The 11,660-nt window shown below is 32.3% G+C and overlaps 1 protein-coding gene across 1 annotated transcript; it reads right to left on the reverse strand.

The window, feature by feature from the left end:
- Positions 1-1,129: 1,129 nt before the first annotated feature.
- On the reverse strand, positions 1,130-9,832 carry LOC140444293 (ejaculatory bulb-specific protein 3-like). The gene is made up of 2 exons (XM_072536042.1): positions 9,628-9,832; positions 1,130-1,332 (listed from the first exon to the last, which is right to left on the reverse strand). Exons 1-2 carry the CDS (start codon positions 9,830-9,832, stop codon positions 1,130-1,132), a joined length of 408 nt encoding a protein of 135 aa, XP_072392143.1.
- Between the last annotated feature and the right edge of the window lie 1,828 nt (positions 9,833-11,660).

An 11,660-nucleotide genomic window follows, 5' to 3' on the forward strand; every position in this document is an offset into this window, starting at 1 on the left:
TGTTGGTTGTGTCATGTTCTTACTGAAGACCATATCCTTAGTTTTTTTGATATTGATACTTATGCCATAATTGTTGCAGGCAATATTTATATTTGTAAGTAATCGTTGTAATTCTTCTACTATTCTTGCAACGTTGTTCTTCAACTCTCCATTGATTACGATTCCTTCGTTTGCTTGCAAAAGGGTTTCCTGGCAGATGCTTTCACTATAAACATTAAATAGCAGAGGTGACAAAATGCATCCCTGTCGTACTCCTCTACGTATTTCTATTGCTTGTGACATCTCATTTTCTATTTTGATGTTAGCTTTCTGATTCCAATATAGATTGAGAATTATTCGCAGATCATTATTATCTATGTCCTTTCTTTCAAGAATGTCTTTTAGCTTATCATGGCGTACTCTGCCAAACGCTTTTTCAAAATCGATAAAACATGGGATAAAACAATCGACAAAACTCTGGATAAGAATATTCAAACACCCCTTAGAATATTCAAAGACCCTGAGAGACTATCAGCCGGGCCAGTTAAACTCTAATTTTTTTATAGAGATGTTACTTCTCTAGCTATAGTTCATCTGGTAATTACAGAAAAAAGAACTACCTGAGGTAAAAACCTCGAGAATGTCTTTAACTCAGCATCATGAATTAACTCTAGATTTTAATAACTAGGAATTGCATTAATATTGAATTGTGGTATGGTCTTTGAAATTAATGTAATTATTGTAATCTAATACAATTTTACCGATGTCAGTGATCTACGCTATTGCTACACGTAAATTAAAAAAAATAGATAAAACTGAATTAACAATAGACTGAATAGTTAATATTAATTAAGCATTTTTATTTAAAAAAAAAGTACTATATAATATTTTTTAACGATGTTTCATATTTACAATTTACGGGACTGAAAACATTAACGGTGAAAAGTTTTAAAATTGTCGTATATATCAAGGAGTAATTAGTGTTGGGACAGGCGTAGAAAACATTGATTATTTAAGCTTAAATAGGTATTATAAATAAAACATTCCCTAATTTTGTTTGTATTTATTATATGTATCTAAAATTATTCTCCACAACTAGATATAAAAACAAAATTCAATTATGCAATATGCTATTAGTCTTTACGTTTTCTTAAATAGCGGGGTCAACAAGAAGTTGATCAATGTATTCTTGATATTTGGTTTGGTATTTCTTATCTTTATCAAAGGTATTGGCAAGTTCATCGTACCAATCGCGGTGGTTTAAGTATATGTACTTTACGACTTTTTTAACTTTAATTTTATCTTCCTCTTCGCATTTGTCGCAAGTTTTGTCGAGTCCTTCTTTCCAGCTTTCTAAAAATAAAGTTATTTTTAAGTATTATTTAATAAATCAAAATTATTTTTTATGTATTAATGATCTATACGTAAATTCTAGATAAGCCTTTCAAAGTATAAATAAAAAAAATATTGAGATTCTTTTACTTTAGATTTAACCATTCAGATAGTCACAGTAGGTTAATAACAAAAATCGTGTAAGGTCGCAAGAAGATACCTTACACGATTACACGGAGAAAAAAAAAACAAAATAGGTATAAAAGGTAAAAACCAATCGCAAATACGTATTCCTGACTATGTTGATGCAGTCAAGTTATAAAAGGAGCATGTTAACTTGGGAAAGGATAACTACAGGAACAATGCCACCAATTTATGGCAATAATGTTAGGATTATTATTATTATTAAACTCTGAGGATTCCAGAGCAAAATACATCCACGGAAGAAGCTAATCTACCTGAGGAAAAGAATGACAAGCGTTTAGAATATTTCAAACAACAAAAAAAGGTTTATGCGAGTCAATAACAAAATAAAGTTAGTAGGTATTGGCATAGCTCGCAACAAAGAAAAAAAATATAAAACAATATGTGTATAAGATGGAAGGCAACCGTATATATGTATTTCTGACTATGGGTCGCCTTCAGTACAGTGCAGCCAAGTTAGAAAAGGGGAATGTTAACTTGGGAAAGAATCACTACAGGAGCAATGTGACCAATTTGTGGCAATAATGTTAGAAGAGTCTGAGGATAATTTCAGAGTAATAACTAACACATCAACAGAGGAAGCTAAGCTACCTGAGAAAATGAATGCCAAACGTTTAAAACGTTTTAAATAACAGGAAAAGAATAATGCGACTTAATAACAAAATAAAGTTAGCAGGTAGTGGTATAGCTCGCAAAGAAGGATAAAAAGTATAATGAAATATGTATATAAACGTTTGGCATTCCTTCCCTCAGTTAACTTAGCTTCCTCCTTGCATATGTTAGTTGTTGATCTGAAATCCTCATGGTCTTCTAACATGATTGCCACAAATTGGTCGCATTGCTCCTGTAGTGATCCTTTCTCAAGTAAACATGCTCCTTTTCTAACTTGGCTGCACCGTACTGAACACGACCAATAGTAAGAAATACGTATATACGGTTGCCTTACATCTAATATACATATTTTATTATATTGTTTTTCCTTTTATTTGTTGTGAGTGTTTTGCATAAAGAAGTGAAAAATAGAATAATACCATTATATTATTGCCATTTTTATTAATCTACGTAAAATAAGGTCGCCAATTTTAGTCACTAGACTAATTCACAAAAACAATTCACGTAAGATTACAATTTTTATTCGTCATAGCTAAAACATCGGATGTAATGCTTCGAACTACATGAAATGAAAGCCCTGTTTTCTTCACAATTTGATGCAAAGAGACCCTTCAATGTTTTATATTATATATTTATGTCATTTCGTTTGGTTGTGAAGGTGATTAAGCACCCTTTTCCATGCTTATCTTTACAGGTTTCTTCTCCACACTTAAATCCGCGACATCACCCTTTCACTACGTCGTAAGACACCGCACAGTCCCATAATAACAGTGTTAAATCGGCATATATTTCTTCTGGTGATAAATGCTTTATCAGCAAATAGTAGTGACACATACTTGCTCTTTCGTGTTCATTTTAATACTGAGGTACACCGCAGTTAATACGCTTACGCGATGTGATTTCATTGATGCAAGGTGTGACTTGCAATCCAGGGGTATTCAATACATGCATTTGACTTTTATTAAGCATAGATCTAAATTTTACCTAAATTGCAACTTAACCAAGGGTGGACCGTGGGGATCAACCCCCGTAGTTATACATACCTTAACCTGACTGTCGATTAAGAAACACAATTGATAACAACAATAACAAAGTTTTGAAAACTTAAATAAACTTATCTAATTGTTAAGTATCGACTTTGAAAAAGCATTTGATATGGTCAATCAAAGTGAAATGCTCCAAGCTCTAACACAATGTAGAACAGATCACCGATACATATCCCTCATCAGATACATCTATCAGCATGCTACAGCCTGTGTAAGACTTAATGAAGATACTGGGACCTTTCGTATTGAAAGAGGTGTTCGGCAAGGACACAACATGTCTCCTAAATTATTTACAACTTTGCTGGAATACGCTTGTAAAACAATAAATTGGAATGAAAAGGGCATCAACGTAGATGGAAAATTTTAAAATAACCTTAAATTTGCAGATGAAATCGTTCTTATTGCAGACAGCTTTGATCAGGCACAGATAATGCTCCAACAACTCCATACTGCCACAAAAAGAGTTGGTCTTAAAATAAATTTTTCAAAAACACAATTTATGACAAATTTAGTGCACAACAAAAACATCTCAGTAGAAAACAAAGATATTAAGCCAGTTGACTCCTATAAATACTTGGGCCATGAGATTAGAATAAGTCGAGACAACCAAACAATCGAGCTGAAAAGAAGAATAAACCTCGCTTGGGCTGCATTTGGAAAGATGAAGGATATTTTTAGGTCTAAGATTCCAATGTGTCTGAAAAGAAAAGTATTTAATCAGTGTATTTTGCCAGTGATGACCTACGGCGCAGAAACCCTAACACTCACAAGAACAACAGTGAGTAAACTACAAGTTGCGGAAAGGGCAATGGAGAGAATAATGTTAGGGATTTCTCTACGTGATAGAATACCCAATGCTACTATACGCAAAAGATCAGAAGTAGCAGACGTTATTGAAAGGATAACAACACTAAATTGGAACTGGGCAGGTCATGTAGCAAGATCGGTTAATGACCGGTGGACAAAAATAATTTTGAATAGAGACCCCGAATACAAGCTAACAGAAATAGAGGTCTACCCCCAACGAGATGGAGAGATGACATAAAAAGAGTGACTACAAATTGAATTCAGATGGCGCAAAACCGGACTAAGTGGAAAAGCATGCGAGAGGCCTATGTTCAGTAGTGGACGTTAGAGGCTAGATGATGATGATGATGATGAATTGTTAAGTGTATGAAATAAATAAGAATAAGTATACAGGTAATTGCCTATCTTGCAATTATAATTCTCCTTCTTCTTCTTTTTATGTAGATATGACTCTGCCGGTTTTTCAGTATGCCTCCACTCCAGTAAGTTGTCGTTCCATCGTTTTCCTGGTCTTCCTACTGATCGTATTTCTATTGGGGAACTGTCTCTTGCCATCATTACTACCCTATTTGTTGTCATTCGGCTTATATGATCATTATGTTGTACTCTTCTATTTATTACCCAGTCCTTAATGTTCTCCACCTAGCATCTACGTCGTGTATCTGTATTACTAGCTCTGTTCCATAGAGTTTTACCATTAATTTTTCTAAGTGTTTTTATATCTGCTGTTTCTAACATTCTTTTTGTCCTCTTTGTGTCAGGTCGTGTTTCTGCCACGTATGTCATTATTAGTCTGATGACCGTTTTGTAAAATTTTAATTTAATTTTTAATTAATTTTTTTTTTCCTTTTAATTTTTCCTTTTAATTTTTTCCTACCATTTGGTATCCTTTTTTAGTTCTTACTTTTTTATTATTTTATCAATAATAAGGTTGAACAGTAGAAAACTCAGCGAATCTCCTTATATTATCCCATTGCCCGCTTCAATAGGGTCAGTTAGACTGATTTATTTCTACTTTTACTTTTATTGTGTTGGTTTTGTAACTATTTTCGATGGTTTTGATTATTCCTAATTATTCCCAAAGGTATCACTCTAAGTGTATAAGGTCCTTTAAGTTGATCCGGTCAAATGTCTTCTTAAGGTCCACGAACCATAGATAGGCCTGTTTGTTGTATTCTAATGATTTCTCTTGCACTCGCCTCATTATAAATATAGCGTCGGTGCATGATCTTCCCGACCTAAAACTTTATTGTTCTTTTGCTAATGTTATAATTTCATTCAGTGTATTTGTTATCACTTTGGTTGTTAATTTTAATGGGTCTGCTGAATAAAAATAAGTGTTACCTTAAAAGTAGTAACTTTTAAGCACAAGCTAATACTTATAAGGATAAGATATTACTTATTTTTATTTGAATAAAAGTAAGTGTTTTCTTATAAGGTAATACTGGAAAAATATTCTGAAATTTAAGTATATACTTGTAAGTATTAACTTATGCTTGTAAGTATTTACTTGTAAAATTGTCTTGTGATGTTTTTATAGCTGCAAGACGAGTTTTAACAAGTTTGTAAACTTCGTGTGCGTCGTTGGGATTTCTGTGTAGTAGGTACATCCACGTCAGAATTGCCTGTCGAGAGTGGCTGTCAAAGGCTTATATTTTTGTAAAAATATTGAAAAATCATACGGTTATAAAGATACTCTTACTTTAGACCCTAATATAGGAAATCTCTGCTTTAGCTGCCCAAATACTCTTTCAATTATCACCCTTTCTCTGGAATGAGTGATATTTAATAATTCCTCGCTTCTGTTTTGGGGGTGTTTGAATGGGCATAATAACCATGGAGAAATTCCATATCCACTATCTCCAAGGAGGCAAAAATTGCCTCTAAGGCTATGTATAACTTGATAAATCGAACTTTGTTTCCAAATCCTCGAATCGTGAACACTTCCAGGCCACTGAGTGTCCACACTTGTAATCACTTCATTTGCATCACACGTTATTTGTACAGTTATGCTAGGAAAACCTTTTCTATTAATAAATTCGTCACCAAATTCTGAAGGTTTTTTAATTTGAACATGGGTACAATCCAGCGCGCCAATAACAGTAGGTATTTGGAATCGATTTGCCCACTTTGTCCTTGCTTCTTCCATACCTTCCAGGTCAGACGGAAACTTTATCCACTGATGTGATTTCTCAAAAATTCTGTCAGCAACATTATTTATGGTTTTACATACAGTCTTATGGTGAACGCCGAAATTTTCAGCAATACCTGGTTGAAATCCAGTATCACTAACGTATCGTAGAAAAATCTCCATCCTTTGTCGAGAGCTAGTTTCATCTCAAGAGATGGTTTCATCTAGCTGTGGCAAAAAATAATCTGATAGAAAGTCTATACTTTCGCTTTCAAAACGCAATAGAACCTTAGACTTGCTGGGACTTACGTTTTTTCTTTTCATGTGGTGTTTATGTTTACGAACATATATAAAGTCAGTCATAATTATAATAATCAAAAAATGTTTAGAACTACCACTCTACTAGTGTAAGTATGCATAAACTACTGGCGTAAGTATTCAATTGAGATTCCTGAAAAAATATTAAGGTATTACTTAGTAATTGTAGAATATCCTTCTTTTTATTCAACTAAAAAGAAGTAATAACTGGAAAAATTTTTGTGTAACCTTATACATTCAGTAACTACTTGAAAATAAAAAAGATTACTTATTGCTCTAAGTAAACTCTTTTACATAAAGTAATTACTGTTCTTTTATTCAATTAATATTAAGTATATACTTAAATACGAGGAAGTAAAAGCAAATACTTATTTTTATTCAATAGACCCAGTGTTGTGTTTAATAAATTAATTCCTCTGTAATTTTCTGGGTACGATTTGTCTCCTTTTTTGAAGAAAAGTATTAGGATGCTTGATTTCCATTCTTTGAGGAATTCTGTTTTGTTTTATTATTTTTTGGATTAGTTTTAGTAGTTTGGTCAGATCTGGTCCTCCGTACTTTATAAGTTCGTTAGCAATTATAATTCGTAGTAGAAATTCTCTAAAAGCAAATTTAAATATCCCAGCACATACAAAACTAATGAATGAGGATTTGTAATAAATGTAGAAAACAAAAAGACTTATAAATAATTAAAATACAGATTAATAAATATAATTTGTTATAAAAAACTACTTACCAATATTAATTGACCAATCGTTAACAAATCGATATCTCAATTTATTGCAAGCTACATATAAATAATATTTCCCATTACAGGATCAAAATGTATTACCTAGGTCGCCACTTCATAGATTCTGATAAACAACGAAATCAAAAACAAAACCAAACCATACCAAAATCCAGAAAAATTTTAGGATCCGACAAAGTAAATGTAGAAATAGTTAAACTCTTCAATATCAAGTACCAATGCAATATCTTTAATAACATATACAATAGTAAAAAATATGATCAGATTGGCTAAAGTCAATTTTCGTAGCAATTCCAAAGAAACAAAAACGCCAGTCGCTGCGAAGAACATCGCCTAATCAGCCATTAATTAGCCACGTACTCAAATGTACTTAAAGCGTTCTTAAAAGCAATTTACTAGAGAGAAACACAGTTTAAGAGTTTAGAAAAACGAAAGGCAATTTTTGCATGCAGTTATTGGTGCAAAAATGCTATGAGCAGAGGAGGGATGTCCTTATTTACTTTATAGATTAGCAAAGAGCTTTTAACAATGTAAGACATGATGTGGTAAAACAGGCGTTAAGGGAAATTGGTCTTGACAGAAAAGAAATAAGGATGATCCAACAACTGTAATGGAATCAAAAGACAGAATTAAGTACTTCAAAGAGTCTATATATACAAAAGTAGAATTAAGTTTTGGTGTCAGGCAGAGCAGCATCCTCTCTTCTCTGCTGTTTAGGTCCTTTTCTGCAATTCTTAAAAATAATTTGCGATATGCCGATGATACAGCTGTCATAGTAGAATTACAAGTGATAGTAAATAATAATAATACAGTGGGAGAACAATATGGTCTCATGATTAACATCACAAAAACCAAATGTATAATAACCAGCAGACAAACTTATAAGGAAACACCGCTAAAAATAAACAACCAACGTATAAACAGAGTTGAGAAATTTAAATATCTTGGAGTTAGCTTAAACAGCAAACGGGACAAATATATGAGTAGCAATAGCTAGAAATACTTCTACCAAATTCAATAACTACCTTTGTCAGGTAGTAGTAGTAGTTTTAAGGTTGCTTAAAATGTCATAAGTCGATCATATTACAAATGAAGAGATCTTAAGACGAACTAATACCCAAAGAGAGCTTTTAAATATCGCCAATCAGCGAAAGGTCTTAAATCCAGGCCATATTTTAAGAGGCGGCAAAATTAAAGGTCGGAGAGAACAAACTCGCAAACAACACTCGTGGTTCAGAGACATAAGGAAGTGGTAAAACATACCTGATATTGATACAATAATAAAAAAAATCAGAAGAAGGAATAGAGTAAACAATAAGAACATCCCCCCAAGTTCAGATATCTCAGTAGTTGGATAACTGAAGATCTAGATCCAGACATAGAGATACGTAGCAGAATTGAGCAAGCCAGAACAGCATTTACTATTATGAGAACCTTGCTAAGCAACAGCAGCCTTAACTAAACGCCTCAATATTGCTTTGTAAAATGTTACATTTACTCCATACTGCTGTATGAAGTAGAAAACTGGACCACAAAGGCCAATGTGATGAACCGATTGGAGGCCTTTGAAATGTGGGTATTTGTAAGACTACTTAAAATTTCCTGGATAGATCACACAACAAATGTCGAAGTATTAAATCGAATGGGCAGAGAACGAGAATTGCTGCCAATAATAAAAAGAAGAAAAAATGCTTATCTGGGTCATCTATTTCGAAATTCCAAGAACCAGTTCTTAAAGCTTATTATGAAAGGAAAATTCGTGGCTTAAAGAAAGAAATACTCGTGGCTTAAAAACATAAGGGATTGGACAAATCTCGATGCCCATGCTTCTCTTTAGAGCCACACAAGACCGAGAGGAGTATGCCAGAATTGTCGCCAACATCCACTAATTGGATAGGGCACCATAAGAAGAAGAAGGATCCTTACGCATAATCGAACCAGCATGCTCGTCTACACGTTGCATAGCGCACAGCATCAGAAGAAAACGATTTGAAGCTACAAACATCAATAAAAAATCAAAAAAACTTTAGCCAACGTTTTAAACCACATTTGGTAAAAAAAGAATATTTAAAATATTTATTTGAACTAAGGGTTTGTGTAGAGAATAATAAAGAGAACCAATAGGTAAATGGTTAAATTTAGCACTTTTTTTTTTAATTCTGCTAGCTTGAATCTTAAGCCAGCAGAATCGCTCCCCTTAAGGTTGGTTTGGTGGTGAAAAATTATTAGGGTGGTAATAAATTAGTGAAAAATGGGTGAAAAAATATTACGTAGGTTAAATTGGATTCCGCTCATGTGTCCCCGCTAGCTTAAGGGTCCTATATGAATATACAAGGCGGGAAAAATATTGGAACAAAGATTAGAATCAGCTTATATGAACCAAAATATGTCCATTAGCATACAAATTAGCAAATTAACATTATAATATATTAAAGTATTTTATGGCCTACCTTTCATTGCCAAGCCCTCTGGAGTACAAGGTTTGGTACCGATGACGCAGTCAATGTAACTTCTGACGATTCTATCATTCTTTAGCACATCATTTAAGTTGATTTTTCTTAGAGCTTTTACATTTTCTTCAAAGGACTTTGGGGCACCAAACACCACAACTACGAAAGTCACAATAAGAAATGTAGATAAATACCAACCCCTCATTTTAATTTTTATTTTTACCCTGTGATTGTGTGCTTTAAAGTAAAGAGTTAATGTGAATTTATCTGAAATTTTTATCGGTTTATATACCCCTTTTCTTTTCTTCGTGGTTATAAAACTAAAAATATTTTTTAGTTTTAGTGGGATCCGATCATTTAATGGCCAATTAACGCATAATAAGGTTAAATCTAATGAAAGAGGAAGGTATAAAAAATACATAATAATGATACCATGTCGACAATGGTTTATAGAACAATTAAATTAATTACTTAAAATAATTAAAATATTAACTTGTGGATGAAAAGCTACTTCTAAACTCTTTATAGCAGTTTAAATAATTACACATCATCAGCGTGAGAAGATGGAGGTGTATGTTGATAAAATTATGTTCAAGGTAAGATGACTTTAGAATTTTTTTTATTTTGTTACTTTTTTCATTTGCTATTTGGAAAATAGGCTGTAAACTATTTCTGCATATTCTTTAATTTTCTCGAAACATGCATTTAATGATTTTGTTACTGTTTGTTGTAGTCTATATGGTGTTTTACGTAGACTTATATGTAAAAATAATCGAATTCAAAACCTTTTCAAAATAATTTCAAAAAAAATTAGCATTTTGTAGATCTACATATCTAAAATATTTAGAGCTAACTATCAACTTCGGTCAAACATGAAGACACCATCAAATTTGTTATTTTTAATGGAACATCGTGTACATTATTGTTAATGGATCATAGGCACATTTTGTCTATACGCAACATAATCTACAGTGATGAGTGTCTTACCACCCGGCAAAATAGCGGAAAGGATAGAAGACAGATTAAGTTGTGAGATAGTACGAGATAAGGCTAGTTATTAGACGTGTCTATTTGACTTCAGTCATAATTATACGGATGACCTCGAAAATATTTTATTTTAATAATTTCTGATGTTAGAATAAATGATTAAATATATTATAGTATATTTAATCATATATATATAATATATATGATTAATATATATGATTATAATAGTATATAATATATCATATATAGATTAAAGATATATTATAGTAAAAAACATTAATTAGTAGCGATTTTAAATTATAAATCTTTAAGTTTATTTAATAATAAAAATAACTCAACTGAAATATTTGACTAAACTAAATAGATATGATCAGTCCGAAAACAATTGTTGTATGTGGAGTTGGCGTAATAGTTAGAGACGTTGTCTATTGATAAGAAGACTGGGGTTCAATTCACACCAAGGGTAACATTTTTGTTTTACTCAATCAAAAATAATAGAAAATATGATACATATTAGGTAACAAGTTTTCGAAAAACTCATTATTTACAATTTATTCTTATTCCAATGTTATAAAATAGCAATACAAAATATTTCAAGTTCAATTCCAGTTTTACAGTCTTCAGTTGTGAATGGAAAATAATCCATTGAAGACTGTTTAATGTCAAATCCATCACTAAATTCTCAGTGTTAATATCAATTCCTCTGTACAGGTAATGATTTTCAAAACAATTGACGACATTGGAATGGATGCGCGCGAACAGCTACCTGCTTTATAGCTAACCAAATCATCAAGCCTTCAAGTTATCAAATAATAACACATCGAGAAGTGTTTTTTACGGTAAACAGAAACTTTTTATTGAAAAAACAATTCGTGAAAAGGATTTTAACGGTCGAGGAAAAAGTGCAAATTGTTGTCTGGCATGTGAATGGATTATCAGACAACATGATTAGACAACAATTTGTAAATATGTTTCCAAATAGGCCGGCTCCAGCACGATCAACAATTCAGTCTATTATACGTAATTTTTATACTTATGGATCAGTG

The sequence above is a fragment of the Diabrotica undecimpunctata genome, chromosome 6 (assembly GCF_040954645.1).
Source record: "Diabrotica undecimpunctata isolate CICGRU chromosome 6, icDiaUnde3, whole genome shotgun sequence".
Lineage (NCBI taxonomy): Eukaryota > Metazoa > Arthropoda > Insecta > Coleoptera > Chrysomelidae > Diabrotica > Diabrotica undecimpunctata.

What these genes read in the sequence shown, in the direction of transcription:
- LOC140444293 (XM_072536042.1), bottom strand. Translation starts at nt 9,832, where the DNA reads ATGAGGGGTTGGTATTTATCTACATTTCTTATTGTGACTTTCGTAGTT. An exon ending in AGAGGGCTTGGCAATGAAAG is followed by an intron (nt 1,333 to 9,627) that starts GTAGGCCATAAA and finishes CTTTATTTTTAG; the next exon opens with AAAGCTGGAAAGAAGGACTC.